The following is a 19,879-nucleotide window of genomic DNA, read 5'->3' as shown; positions in this document are numbered from 1 at the left end:
TTGTCAATTAGAAGTAACTAATGGAAGGATTACACTGAATGTGTTGTAGAAAATCAGTAACCCAGAGGATTTTAAAGGGTTTTAAATATATATTTTAGGAGGCATAGGATACTACTTTAATACTCATACAAAACATGATTCTACAGAGACATGACAATTGCTGAAAAATACTCATTGTTTAGTTTTTTGGGCTTGATGAAATTTCTCCATAGCTTTCCTTTTTATCAGCTTCTTTTTGTTTTATATTGTCTGTTAACCATATTTGAAAGATTTTGTTGACAATATTGTTGCTGCCCATTCACCCTCGGAGGGCACATTTTTACAATAAGAAAAATCCACAAGGGTGCGAGATTGTTTAATGGAATCATCACCATCACATTATCATCTGTCCTGCAACACAGTAAATCTAAAGCAACAGCTTTTTCAGGGATATCGTCACAATCACTTCAACACCACTGTCATCACTGCATTAATTTCAACTACCAAATTAATTCACATGCTTATGCAGAAACTTGTGGCATTTATAATTTCAAAAATAACAAAACAATGGCCATTATGGCAATGCACTCACGCAGAGTGTAACAAATGTAACTGATCACTAATATAAAATATTAGTATATTAACAATGATTTCTAGTTCTGGTAATTTTTTTTCTGGTCTTGTTGTTTCCACGATGAGCAAGCAATTTGGGGACTTTGAAGCAGAAAATGCTAAATGTGCCTGGCCATCTGCCTTGACCGGTTGGGGTGAGTAGAAAAATTAGAAAGAGAGAAGAGGTGGCTGGAAAAGACCGGAGAAAAGTGAGGGAGATAGGGGGGAGGAGGAGGAGAGGGGGAGGGGGAGGGGGAGGCGAAAGAGACCAGGAACAGTTGTGTAGCCATCATCTCTCTGCTCTGACTGAGTAGTTGTTATCATGAAAACAATAGGAGTGCTAATCAGGGCCGGTCTTTCCTACAGGCGACATAGGCGGGCAGAGTTTTTTGTGCCCCCTTCTATATGTGGTATGGTAAAATATTGTATTTAACTACTTTAACAGTAATTGAAGTAGTTTCATTAGAGAAATCAGTAAATGACAGCAGCACTCATGTGGAACGTTTGGCACTGGAGCAGTTGCACCCCGTACTGTCAGATGCAGTCTGGATGAGGAACTGAATGCTCCGTGTCGTTAATGCTGCTGCATTCATCCTGTACTCTACAGGTTAGTAGTGGGTGAAAGTCACCTACGTTAGCTCCTAAAGCTTCGCTTGATCACCACGGGTGTCATTGAGACGTGTTGATGTTGTTTTGATTGTCTACTTAGAGTTAGACTGGTGAAACTTAGAAACTCCGCAGGGTAGTGAGGGAAGACACTCCCGCACTAGGTGGGCGGGACTACATTTGCCTCTATAGGTGTTTATTTACCTGCACGTCGTCTTACAGGCGGGTCGCGATAGTATATTGTTTACTTTACAGTGTGTAGTTCAGCTCCGACACACACAGACTCTGTTATTCATGTATTGTAATTGTGCCTTATAAAGACCAGTTATAAGCTAATGTTCAATAGGTGTATATTATAAATGTTTATATTTCTTTACGAGTGATGATGTATATTAAGATGTTTGGAGAAAAGAGACACCATAATAATTGAATGTATGTTTTATGCACTTTAAAATGCAGTTACACTCAAAGAAATGTTTGTACTTGAAATTGTGTTTAATTTGAATAAGATGCAGTCTGGATGTGGAACTGAAGGCTCCGTTTCGTTACTGCTGCTGCATTCCTGCTGTATTCTACAGATATACTTAGTTGCTGTGGTATCAATTTTGGGACCCATAACATATATCTCCAACCAATACTTTGACGTTAAAAAAATTAATCTAACATTAGGGTTAAATGAGGCAAACATCGAGGTACGAACCTCCTTGGTGTTGTCAGAATATGCTAGCACATTGAGGCTTATGGTTAGAGTGTGTGTGTCCAAGCAATTTCGACGAAGAAAGAAATAATTTTATAATAAGTTTTCGTGGGGGGGGGGGGGGCGCCAGGAGTGAAGCTTGCCTAGAGCGCCAAATGTGCTACGGCCGGCCCTGGTGCTAATAATAGATGTAAAGATGTTATTTATGATAGCAGCAGCAGTTCATATAATGATAATTTGTTGACTGTTTGAAGATAATCTATTTTTGCAAGATGCTGAAGACATAAGTAGTTGATCCCCAATGGGGTGAACCGGAGAACAACTGCAGTGAAGCCTTAACTACAGACCTTGACTTTGGCTACTCTCCTGTCAGTGCTTTAATAAGATGCCTTTTGACACAGTGTGTCACTGAGAATGCCAGGACCCCAGTGTCTAATGCCAACATTGCCCGGAACCACAGAGGAAGGTTTGGAGAGGGTCTCTCTGACCTCTCCAACAGAACAAAGAGGGGACTGGCAGCTGCTTTGATAAGGCTGCCCACTCTTCATTCACTTACCCCACATCCCCCAGCCCAAATACAACGTTTTCTAAGCTGTTGAATGGGTGCTGGGCTGGCACTGGGGGAGAGGTGGCAGAGGTAACAGCTGGCTGCAGCCGTAACAGCATGACCGTTGCATGACCATAGCTTTTTTAGTAGCTTCCAGGACACCAGCTGATCCTCTCCCATGTTCCCTGTCACAATGATGTCTTCATCCCTAAGTTGAGCAGACAGGACAGACCTGCAAGCCGGTGGAGGTGACATCAAATCCAATTACCCCCACCCCATGGTGTCGGACCAGCCGAGGGGGTTGGAGGGGGGGTGTTGCAAAGATAGAGGATGAGAGACATGTAAGACTGGACGGTAGGACAAGAGGTGGTACACTGACACTGGGCTGATGCAGGAGCTTAAAGTTTGTCCCCTGGATGATAAACCAGGTGTTACTTTATTTCTTTATTCAAACAACGCCTACAGGACAAAGACCTGTATGTATGATTGGCAGCATTAGAGTCTCTCAGATTGCTGAGCTGAGAATGTTAAGTGAAATCCAAGGAATCAAACTTGTTTCACTCTAATTGGGGGGTAACACACCCATCAATCAATCAATCAAATTTTATTTGTATAGCCCATATTCACAAATTACAATTCATCTCATAGGGCTTTAACAGGGTGTGACATCCTCTGTCCTTAACCCTCAGCAAGAGTAAGGAAAAACTACAAAAAACCCTTTTTAACAGGGTAAAAATATGTAGAAACCTCAGAGAGAGCCACATGTGAGGGATCCCTCTCCCAGGACGGACAGAAGTGCAATAGATGCCACGTGCAGGAGAACATCATCAATAATCAAAGTCTCTAGCAGCATTGATGAAGCACAATCCATGCTCAGCAACCATCTAGACCACGATCCACCATCCAGACCAGACGCCACTTCAGTCCTCAGTCACCGTCCACCGCCGCCCACCAGGAGGACCCATCACAAGCCACCACTGCGGTCCTGGTCCACCGCCCGTGCCCAATGCCAACGCGACACAGGGTCCGCCACCAGCACCACGATCAGCCCACATGACTCAGAATCCGCCACACTGGATCCAACACCGCGACCCCCGGTGCGCGATCCACAAACCGTAATCCATGGTGCGGCCACAGAGGCCCTGGATCTGCGGGTGATAAAGCAAAGGGATTCCGGGGAAGGGGGATAGGGATGGAGAAGAGGAAGGAGAAGCTGGAAAGAGAAGCTCCGTGTGTCATGTGTCATAAAATAGAACAAGTAACGTTCTGGCGCACTAATTAGCTCTAACTATAAGCTTTATCAAAAAGGAAGGTTTTGAGCCTACTTTTAAACGAACAGATGGTGACTGCCTCCCGAACTGAAAGTGGTAGATTATTCCACAGCCGAGGGGCTTGATGGCTAAGAGCTCTGGCTCCTACTCTACTTTTAGAGAATTTAGGGACGACAAGTAGGCTTGAATTCTGGGAGCGGAGTGCTCTAGTGGGTTTATAAGGTATTAACAGCTCTTTAAGGTATAAAGGCGCTATATTATTAAGGGCCTTGAAGGTGAGGAGGAGAATTTTAAATTCTATTCTAGATTTAACTGGAAGCCAGTGTAGCGATGCTAATATTGGAGAAATGTGCTCTCTTCTCTTTGTTCTCGTCAGGACACGTGCTGCAGCATTTTGGACAAGCTGTAGAGTCTTTAACGACTTCCTGCTGGAGCCTGATAATAATGAATTACAATAGTCCAGTCTCGATGTAACAAAGGCGTGGACTAGTTTTTCTGCATCTTTTTGTGAAAGGACATGTCTAATTTTTGAAATATTACGCAAGTGGAAAAAAGCGGTCGTAGAAATTTGTTTTAAGTGACTATTAAAGGATAAATCAGGATCGAAGATCACTCCCAAGTTCCTGACTGTTTCATTGGAAGCAAGGGCAATGTCGTCTAGCGCAGCTATATCATTAGATAATGCATCTCTAAGGTGTTTGGGGCCAAGTATTATAACCTCTGTTTTGTCTGAGTTTAATAAGAGAAAATTGCGGGTCATCCAGGTTTTTATGTCCTTGAGACATGTTCGAAGTTTAGTTAATTGATTACTTTGTTCAGGTTTTATTGACAAATATAACTGGGTGTCATCCGCATAGCAGTGGAAATTTACCGAGTGTGTCCTGATAATGTTTCCTAGTGGAAGCATATATAATGAGAATAAAATTGGGCCGAGCACAGAGCCCTGTGGAACACCATGATTAACTTTGGTGCGCACAGATGACTCATCATTAATTTGCACAAATTGGGAGCGATCAGAAAAATACGATTTAAACCAGTTAAGGGCGGTTCCATTAATGTTAATTAACTGTTTTAGTCTTTGTAATAAAATTTGATGGTCAATTGTGTCGAATGCTGCACTGAGATCTAACAGAACGAGGACAGACACAAGTCCCTGATCTGAGGCTATTAAAAGGTCATTAGTGACTTTTGCCAAGGCTGTCTCTGTACTGTGATTGGCTCTAAACCCCGATTGAAAGTCTTCATATATATTATTTTCCTGGAGAAACTCACACAGCTGATTGGCTACCACTTTTTCTAAGATTTTAGAAATGAAGGAGAGGTTAGATATTGGTCTGTAATTGGCTAAAACCTCTGGGTCTAGGGTGGGTTTTTTGAGTAGGGGTTTGATGACAGCTATTTTAAAAGACTGTGGTACATAACCTGATGATAATGACAGATTGATAATGTTAAGTAACGAACTATCAATTAGGGGCAGAATGTCTTTAAGTAAGTTGGTAGGAATGGGATCTAAGATACAGGTTGTTGGTTTAGAACCTGAGATTAATTTGGTAAACTGATCACGGGTGATCAGAGAGAAGCTGTCTAAGTAATGGGTAGGATTCTCAGCCGTTTCTGAGATCTCTGTTGTTGGGAGGGTATTAGTGCCAATTGAGGGCAGGAGATGGTTGATTTTATTTCTAATAGTTTGAATTTTATCATTAAAAAAGGTCATAAAGATATTGCTATTTAGGGATGGAGGAATACTGGGTTCGGTGGAGGTGTGACTCTCTGTCAGCCTGGCTACAGTGCAGAAGAGAAACCTGGGGTTATTTTTATTCTCTTCTATTAGTTTTGAATAGTAGGCGGCTCTTACTTTGTGGAGAGCCTTTTTATATTCTTTAACACTATTCTTCCAGTCTATGAGGTTTTCAACATTGTTGCTGGAGCGCCACTTCCTTTCTAGTTTTCTTGATAATTGTTTTAACTCATTTGTCTGGGAATTATACCACGGAGCTAATTTACTATGTTTGACATTTTTCTTTTTTAGAGGCGCTATTGAGTCTAATGTTAATCGTAATGAGTCTGCAGAGCTATCGACGAGGTGGTCGATCTCAATGGAGCTCAGGGTTTTAAAGAATTTGTTGTTTATATCTACTGCTAATACGGGTTTAAATGTAATTGGGATTATTTCCTTAAATTTAGCTACAGCACTATCAGGTAGACATCTAGAAAATGAATTTTTTATTAGTGGCATATATTCAGTTATTGAAAAATCAAAGGTTATTAAATTATGGTCTGATAGAACTGGATTGCGCTGAAGTACTGTTAAATTTTCAATTGCGACACCGTACGATAATACAAGGTCAAGTGTGTGGTTACCACAATGAGTAGGTTTGTGCACACACTGACTGAAACCAATAGAGTCTAGTATTGAAATAAATGCTACGCTAAGGCAATCTTTATTATTATCAACATGAATATTAAAGTCACCAACAATAATAATTTTATCGGTCTTTAGGACTAAGTTTGATAAAAACTCAGGGAATTCCTTTAAAAATTCAGTATAAGCCCTGGGAGCACGGTAAACTACGGCAAATATGATTGGCTGTTGGTGGTTCCTGGATTGGCGTGGAAGACTAAGAACCAGACATTCAAATGACTTGTAGCTGAGTTTAGGTTTAGGATTAATTGATAGACTGGAGTTAAAAATAGCAGCAACTCCACCTCCTCGCCCAATTTCTCTAGGAACCTGTGAATTGATATGACTGGGGGGAGTAGATTCATTTAGACTGACATAATCATCAGGATGCAGCCACGTCTCAGTGAGGGACAATAAATCTATGTTGTAATCAGAGACTATTTCATTAACTAAAAGAGCCTTTTTTTCCAGTGATCTAATGTTTAAAAGACCACATTTAAAAGTCTGGGTTTCCTGTATTGTTTCAGAGGTTGTTTTAATTTGTATTAAATTTTTGTGTGGAGTTCTCGCTCTATTATTGTTTAATTTCAATAATTTAATCGGACGGTGAACAGACACAATCTCTATGGGGTTTTGTGACTGATCCAGAGGGAGCGCAGAGAAGTGTTTAGCACTGCAGCTCTGATTCCTGGTCCCAACTATGGGTTGTCATGTTATAGACTTAGTAATATTCCTAGATAAGAGAGCTGCTCCATCCCAAGTGGGATGAACGCCGTCTCTCCTAACAAGACCAGGTTTTCTCAAAAAAGTTAGCCAATTATCTATAAAGCCCACGCCGTTTACAGGACACCACCTCGACAGCCAGCGGTTAAAAGACAACATGCGGCTAAACATGTCATCACCTGTTGTATTAGGGAGCGGGCCAGAGAAAACTACTGTGTCCGACATCGTTTTAGCAAAAGCACACACCGACTCAACATTCAATTTAGTGACCTCCGACATACGAAGCCGGGAGTCGTTGCTGCCGACGTGAATTACGATTTTATTGTATTTACCTTTTTTAGATTTGGCCATTAACTTAAGTTTAGATTCGATGTCGCCGGCTCTGGCCCCTGGGATACAATTAACTATGGTCGCTGGTGTCGCTAACCTGACGTTTCTCAGAACCGAGTCGCCAATAATCAGAGTTTGTTTATCAGCGGGTGCCTCGCTGAGTGGAGAGAATCTATTTGAAACGTGAGCTGGTGGCTCTTTAATCGTGGGCTTTCTAAGACTAGCACTATGCCCCCTCTGGAACGTCACCCATCTGCCCTGGGCTCCCGGCTGCACGGGACTAGTCTGGGGACTGCTCGTTAAGACTAAGCTACGTGCTAAGCTAGGTGGCTCCGCGGCTAGCGGGAGCCGGCTAACTACAGCTAACGGAGTTTCTAAGCTGCTGAGCCGAGCTTCTAAGTCGCTAAGCCGAGCCTCCATCGCTATCAACACACTACATTTATTACATGTACCACTACTGTTAAGGGAGGCAGAGGAGTAGGTAAACATTAGACACTCGGAGCAAGAGAGAGCAGTAGAGCAACAGGGAGAGAGAGAAGACATCGCTGCTATATAGCTACGAAGGTGAGCTCAGACAGAACACAGAATCACTAAGCACGATAGAATAAGGGTTGGTATGTGAGAGTGTTTAACTACAGACCGGTGATTTTAGCCGTAGTGCTACAGGAAAACAGTTGTGTTTAGCAGCGGAGCTAATTCGCAGAGCGACCACCACCAGTGGCAAGAAAACAGGAAATGACGCAGCACGCTTACCGTAATCCTGTCCGCAAGGCTGTGATTGGTCTTGAGGCTTCACTAAGGCTAAAGGCTAAACACCCATCTATTGTTAAGTTTAAATCTCCATTAACAAATTGTTTCCTACTGATGATCTGGGAAAAAATATATTGAGATCTCATCATCATGCACCAATGTTGATCTGTCATCAAAACTGTTGTCCCCTGTTTCCATTACAGACAAGAGAGAAAAGTTATTTGGCGGCGAGGATGAAGGGAAGGCCCTGAATGGAGAGAAAAGCTAAATGAGGCAAACTGCCAACACAGAACTCCTCAGTCATTAAATTTTCTTCACTCTGTCAGTCTCCTCCACCTGAACCCTGCAGTGTGTTCAAGGAATCTCACCTTATCATCCGCAGAGCTTTAGTGTCAAGGGTTTGACCTTCAGTCATAGACTTTGGTGCCCAACCGGAGAAGATCAGTCACCTGGTCCGCTCTTCCATCTCTCCATACAGGGGTGGGATGATCGATTCATGAGCGCAAAAAAGAAGGGTTACTGGGAGGATATGGGTGTATGCTGAGAGGGTTTGTGGGGTATTAACTTTTGAGAGTGGTTGCCAAGATATTGCCAAGATGTTTTATATTCATAGTTAAATATTCAGTGCACATGCTGGACAGGGGCAATTTCTGCAGTCAGCCCACCATTCAAAAGTGAAAGGGATGTGGCTTGTGGATGAAGGGAGCAGGAGAGATAGACACACATGGGGCTTCATGGTAGTCAGATGAGAGGCTGCCAGCAGCTGATGGGTGACTGTTTGAGCGTGGCGCCTCAGGACATGCCCGTTGAAAGGCGATGCGATCCGATACCCCCACTTATGTGGGGCTTATATACATATGCCCCCCTCTTTTAAAAAAGAGCCCATATCAATTTGCAGAACTTTCTGTGTTTTGGTCATTATGCCAAGTTGTTTGAACAAGCGCCTTGCATGTCTGAATGGAGAATGTGGATTTACTGGGCTATGACCACTGAGAAAAACCTCCTCTACATAGAAATAACCTAGTGGCTTCTACATTTTTCTGAATCCCACTGTGTTTGATTCAAAGCTGTTAAGCGTCGAAAGTTTTTTTGAAGAACCTTTGTTTCTGTACTGAAGCTGTTTGAAAATGTTTACTGGCATCGGTAAGGTCAATAGATAGGAGAAAAATAAACATAATACAGAGAGATATCTAATCACGACACCAAATTATACATTGTTACTTCTTTCTCTGTTTGAAAAAGCAGTGCCATATACCGAGAAGACACTAGAAAAGATGTCAAGAAAGTTTTTGGTTAGGGTTAGTGTCGATGTGCCGTTAATAAAAACATGTGATCTCTGCAGCGGAATTAATACATTAAGTCCTGTTTCTTCGACTAAGCCTGTCCTCATCTGAACGCTCTGGAGATCTCTGTGTTGTGTTGAACGCGTCTGACAAAGAACCTCTTGCTACATTCTTCTTGTGTTTAATACAAATTCTGGAGATAGTCCGGACCGAATTGTACGAACATCCTCCAAAGTTGATGTTATAAAATGACTCTTGTATCTGCAAGAGTTTCACCTTGAGGTCTGTCCAAGAAAACCAATGCCATATATCATTTTCCACCTTTGCTGTTCCTCATTCATAGTAGTTTCTTGCCACTAGAGTAGATGTACTGTTTACACCGGCACTGTTAGGAATTTAAATTCTAGCTGGTATTTGGGTCTGACTGAAACTATTTGCAACTAAAGGGGGGGGGAAGCATTTTGAGCTACAGATAATGCTTTTTATACAAATGATTAATAAATAATCCTTGCTTCATATCGTTAATAATGAATCTTATAATTGTTAAACCATTATTCCCTTAGAGTCATTCACAAATATATTTCAAGCAGCTGTCTGATAAAGTTCTGGAGGTCGGACATGGTGACTTTGTTGACATTGTTTTGTCTCGTTGTTTTGGTTTCGAGGATCCTAATGTTTACATCAACAGGACATTGTTTGAATATAGCAGGAACATCATATTCCTTTCTTCAATGGCCCACATGGCATCAGCTGTGTCAAGGCCTTTCATGAAGAGAACATTTTGCTTAGCAACTATCAGAGTAGTAGAAGCGTCACAGAGAGCGGCTTCTTGTCACTTCCTGGATTTCTGTGCCAAGAGGCGTGGACATGCCTGTGCACCAACAAGGGAGAACCAAATTGATTTGCGGTGACTCCCCTTCAATCTTTCATAACCAATCATATTAAATCTACTGTTATAACTATATCAAACCCCTTTTGTTCGGGGCCATTATTAACTACCTATTACCTACCTACTACTATTACTACCTACTACCCTGCTAACTTAATTAGCCTAGGCTGTAATAATTGTCCATAGCTATGTTGTTCAACTTTCATTGCATCTCAATAAATATTTAAATTGGACCAGTCCGGCTCTTCTCATATTTAGGATAAACCAACACGCCTGACAGCACACACATGCTCAGTGTACATGTGACATGCATTTTCAGGTGTCTTAGTTTGGACCATAGACTGTTTATTAAAAAGGCTTGGACAGGGGATGTTTCAGATATGGAAACATATTTTCCTGTGGATGTAGCCAGAGCCCTGATTCTTTGACCCCCCCCCCCCCCCCCCCTCGTCTCCTGATCGTCAGTTTTCCATCACCTCTACTTATTGAAAGGATAAAACCTACTTGCCTCAACCCTGTGATTGTGCAGGTCGCTCCTCTTGAAAGAGTGGGAGTGATTAAAAATGACAGAAAGACATGTCGGCTGTTATTGTTCAAAAAGCTCCACCTCGCTTTGTATCAGAACCCGCCAGTCAACAGGGGGAACCAGGGTAGGGAAGTGACTCCGCTCCCCTCCGGCCCCAATCCAGAACCCCCCTTACTCCCATCAGTACATGTCCAAGTGATTACACTACACCCCCCCAGCCCTTTACCCACAGACAAACACACACAGGAGAACACGCACACACGCTCAGAGGAGCTAATTAAGGCTTTAATATGCAAATGAGAGCTGCAGAAAATTACACAGCTGGCATATATGCCTGTTTTTGCCTGAAAATACATCAGGAGTGCAGCGAGGAGTGTGTTGCTGCTGATGCTGTTGTTGTTGTGTTTGCAAAGACAGGGGATCACACCCTCCCAGCAGCCTCAGCCCCTCTTTATCAGAGACTCATCCAGCTTTGTCCCTTTCAGAGGTACCAACGGGAAAAGTCGACTCTCCACAAGTAATGTATTTGGTTGGGAGATATAACAGGAGTTCAATGACTCTGAATATGAATGTACTGCTGACTTACATGTAGATCTGGATTTGTCAGGTCCAGCTCTGACTCTTTGATAACTGTCTTGGTTACACAATTCATTGACTCGGTTTAAAAAAAAAAAAGTGGAATTACAACCCAGGATTTTGATACACCTGTCTCCACCCAACAGCAACAACCCGGGCCGAGCGATGAGGCCGATGCTGAAGTGCAAAAAGCTGCAGTTCACTGAGGGGCCACTTGAGGCTGGCTCCAAGAAGGTGTCAATTCCCATTGACTCCCATGTTAAAAAGCCAGACACCTTTAAACCTGTTTACAGCCTGGTTCTGGGGGGTATAAAATGTCTTTCTACCTCATCTGTAATATTCAAGGAGATAATCTCTCACAGTGCTGTTGATAACAGTCCATATCAAGTCCCTCGACTTCTGTCAGTGTGAAAACATAATATATATGAGAATTGTTTACAACAGTGGTGTCGAGATTATAATCACATCTAAACAATAATCATATAATCAGTTGTCAGTCGTCACCCACCTCAGCTACACTCTCGCTACTTATCTTTGACAATTTATGGGTTAGCCAGGAACTAGGAGTAGTCGGCACTGGCAAGACGGTGCTGGTTAAAACGCTTAGTGAGAGACAAATTTTCACTCTTCAGAAACCAACGGGTGTGGTCATAGACACTACGTCCATCTTTATATATAGTCTATGGTCTACACCCGAACACCGCGTCCTGCTTAATCACACTGTGTGGACTACACATCACAGTTAAGAGAATAGTATAAGGTAATAAGGCCTGTACCGTCCACTGGGAACACTGAGGTTTTCTCCTTTGTAATTTTACTTGATATATTGTGGTTTTATAAAGCTGGAGGTAGGCTTGGATTACAAACCTGGCAAAACATGCAACTGTCCTGTGGTCCCAACTCCCCAGAATCACAAATCCCCTGCGTCAGTTCATGTCAATATGTTGTAATTTGAATACTTTCTGAATCAATTTGCAAAATATACATTATCAACAAACAGGGGTGCTGTGTCAACATTTTGTTTAAAGACCTGGGTTGATTTTTTATTTTGTTCACATTCAAAATTAAATTTTTCTATATACATTTTTAAAGCTAAATTACACTGGATTAATATACACAAATAAACTCTTTGCCTTTTTTGCCCTATTAAATAAGTATTCCTTTTTACCATTTTCTATGCTGATACAAAAACCCATTTGCTAGGGATTTTTTAACTGCATATGACCATCAAAGAAATAAATTCACATCACACCAATTTAAGTTGTTCAGTAAAAGTGCTGCTTCTATAGGTCAGGGAAAGTTACAATGACTACAACTTTAAATTAAATTAAGTAAGTTTTAAACAGCCAGGGCCGGTTGATACTATTCTGTTCTGTTCATTGTACTTAGATGCCTAATTTTACAACTCAAAGTTTGTTTTGTTTTGTAAGCAGGTATAACTATGATTGAAATAAGATGTACAGTTTATAGAATGAAAATAATTCTGAAAAATTTAGAAAATGTTTTATTTTCCAATTTAAGTGTCTGGGCAGCCTTTTTTCAGCGGGAGCATTGACTGAAAGTAAAACTAACTATTTATAATAAGAATTGTGAATTACCACAGAGACACTGATGTTCTCTAGCTAAATCTCAGGTTGTGTGTTACCTGTATGTAGGAGTGAACTGACTTTAAAGTCCTGTTTTTTTTGTCTTTTTAAATGACCTCAAGAGAATATATTTTAATTCCGGATTTACTAGTGGTGGTTTAGTTAAATGGAAATGCTTCCAGTTCAATTTAATTTTTAAGGTCAGAAATAAGCTGTATTCCAGTGATTCACTTGGTTAAATAGTAGACAACAACAGTATGTCCTTTACAATCTCTAAGAAACAATAGTGAGCAAAACACACCAGACAATGCAGTGTGGTGTGTTGTTAGTGGTTGATTGATCCAGGCTGCTCCGAGCTGTTCCATACTGCCCTCTGAGGCCTTACTGGGAGGTTTGTTCTGCCTGGTTTGCTGGTGTCTGCCTACGTGCTCTTTTCCCCAGAGCAGCAGTGTCATCATGATGTGAGCTGAAACCTGAGTGCCAACTACATGCATGGTCAGGCCATCCTGTCACCTAGTCACCCTACTGGGACTGACCATGACAGGAGGGGTGCCCAAAAACACACCCAGAGACCTCTTTGTTTCACACTGCTCCAAAAATAAGAACCACTACTCCTTCAAATGGCCATGCAGAACATAGCAGTCTCTCCAAAGACCACATGACGTGTCTTTCCTCTCGTGTCACTCTCATACCTCTCACATTCACTGAAATGGGACCTGAAAAAACTTAACTGAGGTGTGGACTGTCAAAATAATGATTATGCTTTTGTTTTTTTTAACCATCATGCTTCCAGCGTTTCCAAAATAATTAATTCAATCTATGGCAGTAACAGGGGTGAACATGCATAAACACAACGGCCCCTCTAATGTGCAACAGATTCTGAGTAACAAGTATACTGACTGAATAATAGAAAGAACTGCATTGAACTGTATTGGATGACACAACTCAAGGTGAAATTATGAGGTCTGACTGCATCTACGGTGATAACGTTATGAACCTTAACAAGAGTCCGCAAGTAGTTCATGGTAGCACAAGCACACAGTAGGACAACAGCCCGAGCAAGCACACCAAGTTAGAGATCTCTTATGTGAAAAAAATTGTTATAATGAAATTGTGTTGCGGGACAAATTAAATACAGTGGGCTGCCACAGTCTAGATAATTAATGGGAAAAGCTGTGTGGCTGTTCAAAGCTCAATACAAGTGAAAGAACTACAGGTTTAAAATCACACAAATGCCCGGAGAACTACTAAAACTGAATATAGCCTCTGATGTTCTATTATTAATATCTTGCTTTTATTTTTTAGGTTCACACTTTTGCTCCACAGTTGATCAGAAATATAAAAATTAAGTAAATAATGCTCCATATGTCATCTCAGGATTCAGCCACTCTCCCCTGCTCTGCACTTCCTCGTTCCACATACCCCTTTACCGGCCCCACCCACAGACGCACCTGACTTCTATTGAAATCATTAGTCCCCCAGTATATCTACCTGCCTGTTTCCTTAGTTCTCTTCCAGATCGTTCAGTTTGTTTCAACCTAGCCTTCCAGCGGTTTCCCTCCTGACTTGTCTTCTGCCTGATCTCCGTTGTGACCTGCCTGCTATACCCTGGACTCCCATCTTGCCTGTTCCTTACTGGATTTGTTTGCCTCCTCTGAATGACTGCCTGGCTTCTGACCCCTGCTCCGTTAATAAACCAAGAACTTTGCTTATTCCAAGACTGCTTCTTTGTCGTGCTTTTGGTTTCACGCTTGCCATTTTGCCACCCCTGACACATCAGCTGTATTCCGTATCTATTGTTCTGCCCTGTTGCTAAATAGCACTAAACACAAAATATGCCTGATTTGAATGTCATTAGTTTAGCAGGTATTTGGTGAATTATAGTTTAAAGTAACTGAAAGTTTGACCTGATGAAGTGTGTAACTACTCTGGGCACTTGACTTAGTTTGTGGTCATTTAAAAACAAGTGCCTTCAGGATGTGTCCACATCCACCAGTGAAAGTTCAATAGTTTGGGCATAATATGCAATAAATCAGAGAGCCAAACTCCTACTACCTTTAAAGCCAGTGACACTTTGGCCGATTTGTGTTTGTGGAAATGAGGGGGCTAGGAGAGCACCTTCACCTGTACCAGAGGATCAATCAGCGCAGTTGAGAGCTGTGACCTGAATGATCCTCAGGGTTAAAAGGCAGCGGCTGAGCTGCGTCAGCCAGACAGACAGACAGGTTGAGGTCTGAGTCACACTGAAAGACTGAGCTGCAAATCTAGTTGTTTATGTTGAGCTTGATTTATGTTTAATGGTTTGGTAAATAAAGTGAGGTTGCAAAGCAAAAGAACAATTGCTGGCTGTGTGTGGGAGAGCCCTGTGGCCAGTGTTGTGCAACTTCACACCTTTCAAGGACTGGTTCAAAGATCAGATCATACAAGTAAATAAGAATAGTTCACCATTTAAATTTTGAACTAGTTCATAGTTCTGTTCATTTCATAGTTTTAAGGTGGAAGGCAGCCCTAACCGCATGCTGCTCCAGAGTAGCGGGTTGCCGACCCCTGGCGAAAGAGCGATTTGTTTACTGCTCCGCCGTTAAAGAGATGCAGACGTCAAAACATTAGTTTTGCTATAATATTAGCTCCGCCACGCATTTCCCCCTCCCAGTCACGTGCCCGAAGGTGGGGCGGGCGACACGGTTTGAGAATCAGTGGGCTACATCGCGAACATTTTACGGGCACTGAGCAACGACATGGTGTAATTATTCGATTTAGACAGCGTCTCTCCTCAGGAGAAGGAAAACATTCCGTAACGCTTTAGCTAGACCTCGGATTATATGAACGTGTTCACCGATGAAATTCATGGTCAACTACCAAACTGCTAAAATAACAGGTTGAAAAAGAAAAAGCTTCTAGAGTTTAACAAATATTTTAACTGGGTATGCTCTCCTTATTCACCCATCTATGAAGACGCATGCTACTATCTTGACAGTGAGCCTTAAAATAACTAGTGCCTTCTGCTGCTTTCCGGGTGCTCAGATAAGCTAATTTTACTCTTGTTTATAAGAGTTTTCTTTATGTAAAAAGTTTTTCTGACAAAGAAAGTTTTTTTTTTTTGAGATAGCTTACATTAGCTTTTCTCATCCAAGGTGTTACAAAAAGATAATTGTGTTTTTTGATTAAACCGTTTAAGGGGTGTTTACATATCCAACAGGCTCCAAAGTCATGCACATCAGGCAGAATTTCTAAAATGTAAGGTGTATACACGAAAAGCTTGACCTAAAAATGCAGTACAGTTGAGTTAAAATAACTTTATCTTAAACCTCTAAATACACAATCCAGTGTTATCACTGAACCCCTGTGCTGGGGAACAGCTGACTGGAAGCTAAAACTGGCCAAATGCAAATCCAAATATTTAACCATCAAACAGGTAAACAGCCTCCCTTGTCTGACACGTAATTCAGAGGGTGTTAGGGAGAAGGAAGTTTAGTTCATTAGCTCTGTTGACAGAGTCCCCTGATAAGGCTGTATAAACAGCTCCACCTTACAGTGGCTACAGAGATAACTTGCCCCTTGGAAAAGGCTTCTTTCCATTAGGGCCAGGGTATGTTAATATTTTATAAGGGTAAATAATTAATAATTAACAACAAACAGGCCAGTGATCAAATGGAGGACCGGGCAACAGACATGAAAAATCAGACTCTTGTAAACAAAGACGAGAGGACCCAGATTTCCTCCCCTCTTGCAACCTTTTTTTCTCTCCCTTTAAATATGCGCATCTTCAATCGCCCCCTGCAAAGCTGTAAAACTAAACACGTACTAAAATACATGTATGAACACACAAACACCACATCAGCGACTGTAAAATACAAACACAAAGTACTGAAATAACCCCCACAGTCACATACATGCTCACTTATTTTATGTCACGAGATTGAAATTTTCATGTATTCCTTGGCGACCCAGGGAATGTGACTGAGCAAGAACACTTGATCTGGCCACCCGCTGTTTTCTGATGGAAAGATTAGCTTTTTAATACAATTGATACACCTCCCACCTGTGTATGCCTCACCAAGACAAATCCCAGCTGTGTGACTCCAAAACCTGACAGAGCTTAAAAATTCCCTTATTACCATTCGCTTAAAATACCCAGCCACAATAACTCCCAACAATGGTTGAAATGCTAATCACGTCTCTCGACAGCTTAGAGTAGCATGAAAACCGAGCCACCAATATGGGGGCTCTGGTGCATGAGCAAAAAATGAGGAAGAAGAAAAAAGAAGATGTCCCAGCTTTAATGACACACATTCACAGAAGCGTCAGGACTCTTAAAAGCTGCTTCTCCAAAATCTGGCACATCTTGCAGCTTGACTCTAGCCAGAGGAGACATTTCATAAAAATCTGCCTTAATCGTGTAAACAACATAGAGACAAACAGAAAACCTCTGCAAACAAAAATAAAACAACTTTGGAAGCTGTGTACGGATCGCCTTCAGAGTTAATTTTAAAGTTAGCATCCCATTCCTTGGAGATTTTTATTAATGCTTTAATATGCAAATACGTTAGCAGAGATAAAACCATGACAAACAGATGGCAAGTGTGGGTAATTATTTTGTGAATCCAGCAGGGGCATGTATTGAAGTTATGGCATCGTTTTCCTCAGGCCTCTGTAACCATGGAAGGTAGAGAGATGGAGAAAAACAGTATGACTGATGAACTGCGACACAAATGATTTACTTGTGTCTCCAAGTGACAAAACTAGTCCAAAGCCACCAATAACAAGTCACCAATAACCCATATTTTAAGATTAAAGGGGGGATTTAAATGAAACATGCCTGAATGAAGGCATCAAGTCATTTGACTGCCTACAGTGAAACTTGGCATCACCCTTGCCTGCACTTTTCCACCAGGAAGGACACAGGTCAGTTATAACAGAAATCTGAATCACCATTCACATTTTTTTAGATCTGCAGAAAAATAAATCTTCATTCACCAATCCATCCAATCCAAATGTTTAGCACTTGAAGAAACAGGCATTTCACGCATTTTTGTAATGCAGTTTCTTGTAACCTATCATTGAACTCATTTATATCTGTGCTAAGCTAAAATGGGATGACAGAATCTGTTTCAAACAGACTCTAGGTGTTAATCGCATTTGTACTGAGGCACATTTACTTTTGTCTTTGTCAGTAGTCTAGGTCAAGTTTAGACGCTGCTCCCAAAATCCCATGTTACAGAAGAGGAGCCACTGCACAAGTCCTGAGGACCAAACATGAGAATCAGAGAACTGAGAACTGTACCTACCTGCTCCTCTGGTGTTGCATCATCCAAATCCAGATGAGTAAGAGAATGGTTGATCCTCAGGGACAGACACAAGGCCATAAGGCCCCCAACCTTCAACTTGTTCTGACGGAGGTCAAGGCGCTGAATGTGACGGTTCTCTGCAAGGAACTCGGCCAATGCCACAGCACCTCCACAAAAAAAAACCGATCAGACACACATCAGAGGAGCATATAACTGCCAGGCCTGTTTCAGCTTAAAACTTATCTTTGCTAAGTACCTAAGTGACCTATTTTACCAAGAGTGCACTGTTAAAATGTGCTGAATTTAGGCTTTCCCATATATCAACGTTTCTGTTCACCAAAATGCACGGATACTAACATTTTTATTTTAAAGAATAAACAATGCAGAACAGATGTACATTTATGTTGACAGTTTACATACATTTTCTTGATTCAGGTTTATCAACCATAAGTGTTTAAGTAGTATTCTGTTTAATACTAAATGCATGTTACTTGTCATTAAAATATAAATAAATCAACAGACAGTTTGAAATGTCAAAAGCACCACAAAATAAATCACCATTTCATATAGAAGCAATTTATTATCTTATTGATTTGTTGCCTGACTGCAAACTAATAGGTAACTATATTGTATATGAATTTCCACCAAATCATCCAGTATTTAAATATTTTCTGGTTCTGTCTTAGCAACCTGAATTTCTTTGAGTTTTGGACAAAACAATGTTTCCAAATGTCAGCTTTGTATCTTGTACATATAGTGTCCTTTTTTAAACAATATTTTGACATTTGATGAGTATAAAAAAAGTAAAATGAGAAAACAATCTGTATATTATCCAGTGATTTAAAAACTAGCAACACTTGCTAGTGGTGGCCCTATCTATATTTAAACTTTCAGAGACGCAAGCGGTTAATGTTAAACCAACTCACTCTTGTTTAAACTTGACTGATTTTAATTGATTAGTGTATTCCAAGCATTGATTTCGCATATTAGACTAAATTTCTCATCAAATTACTGACAAATAATAGTAAATCCTATATTTAGTTAAAGTTATATAAAGAAATAATATCTTGATGAAATCTTTGGCTCTTATTTCAATTCAAAACAGACATAATCTACTACAGTGATTCTCAAAAGGGGGTACGCGTACCCCTGGGGGTACTTGAAGGTACTCCAGGGGGTACTTGGGATTTTTTTTTTATATTTAAAATTAGCATCCATTCAAAAATCCTTGAAAAATTGTTATTTAACAAACATTCAATAAAATATAAGTGTAAGTTCATGAACTAAATTTTATATTCAGTAGGCTTTTCAATTTAATTATCCTTAAAAAAACAGAATCTCCCCCATACCGATGGTTTGACCCAACTTGGCACACGCCACCTGTCATCGCCTGTCATCACCTGCCTTGAAAACTTCAACAATGGAGTCGAGTTGAAGTGCAGCAGCAATACTGCTGAAACACGGAGGGACAAGCGCCAAAGAAGGCGAAACCAGAGCAGAGAGCCTTCCCTAAACAACACCGTGAGAGCTTGTGCCTCTTTGAAGGGGCGCTAAAACGTAAACGTTTTCCGTTGTGAAGTTAATGATTCATAACAAGAAGTCCGCGTCTCTACCGGTACCCTTTCAAAATAAAAGCCTGTAATACAAAAGCGGAAATGAAATTGTATGACCTTAAAGCGAACAAATATTTCACAATAAAATAACAGAAAGACACTTCACCAATATTAACATTAACATAGATTGGGTTATTTACACTTTTTGTTTTTTTCTGTGGGGAGAGATTAGCCAACAGTGGCATTAAGCCACCACATCTTC

General features: G+C 41.0%; 1 protein-coding gene across 1 annotated transcript in view; it reads right to left on the bottom strand.

The window, feature by feature from the left end:
• si:dkey-288a3.2 (protein phosphatase 1 regulatory subunit 37) overlaps window positions 1–19,879 on the bottom strand; it is an 88,810-nt gene that overhangs the window by 34,249 nt on the left and 34,682 nt on the right. The window contains exon 11 of the mRNA XM_062397590.1: window positions 18,065–18,231. Coding sequence (XP_062253574.1) covers window positions 18,065–18,231 — 167 coding nt within the window. The remainder of the gene's footprint in view (window positions 1–18,064; window positions 18,232–19,879) is intronic.

Source organism: Platichthys flesus, chromosome 10, assembly GCF_949316205.1.
Source record: "Platichthys flesus chromosome 10, fPlaFle2.1, whole genome shotgun sequence".
Taxonomy (NCBI): domain Eukaryota; kingdom Metazoa; phylum Chordata; class Actinopteri; order Pleuronectiformes; family Pleuronectidae; genus Platichthys; species Platichthys flesus.
Note: the sequence above shows the minus strand (reverse complement) of the source record. Positions and strands in the feature narration are given on the sequence as shown.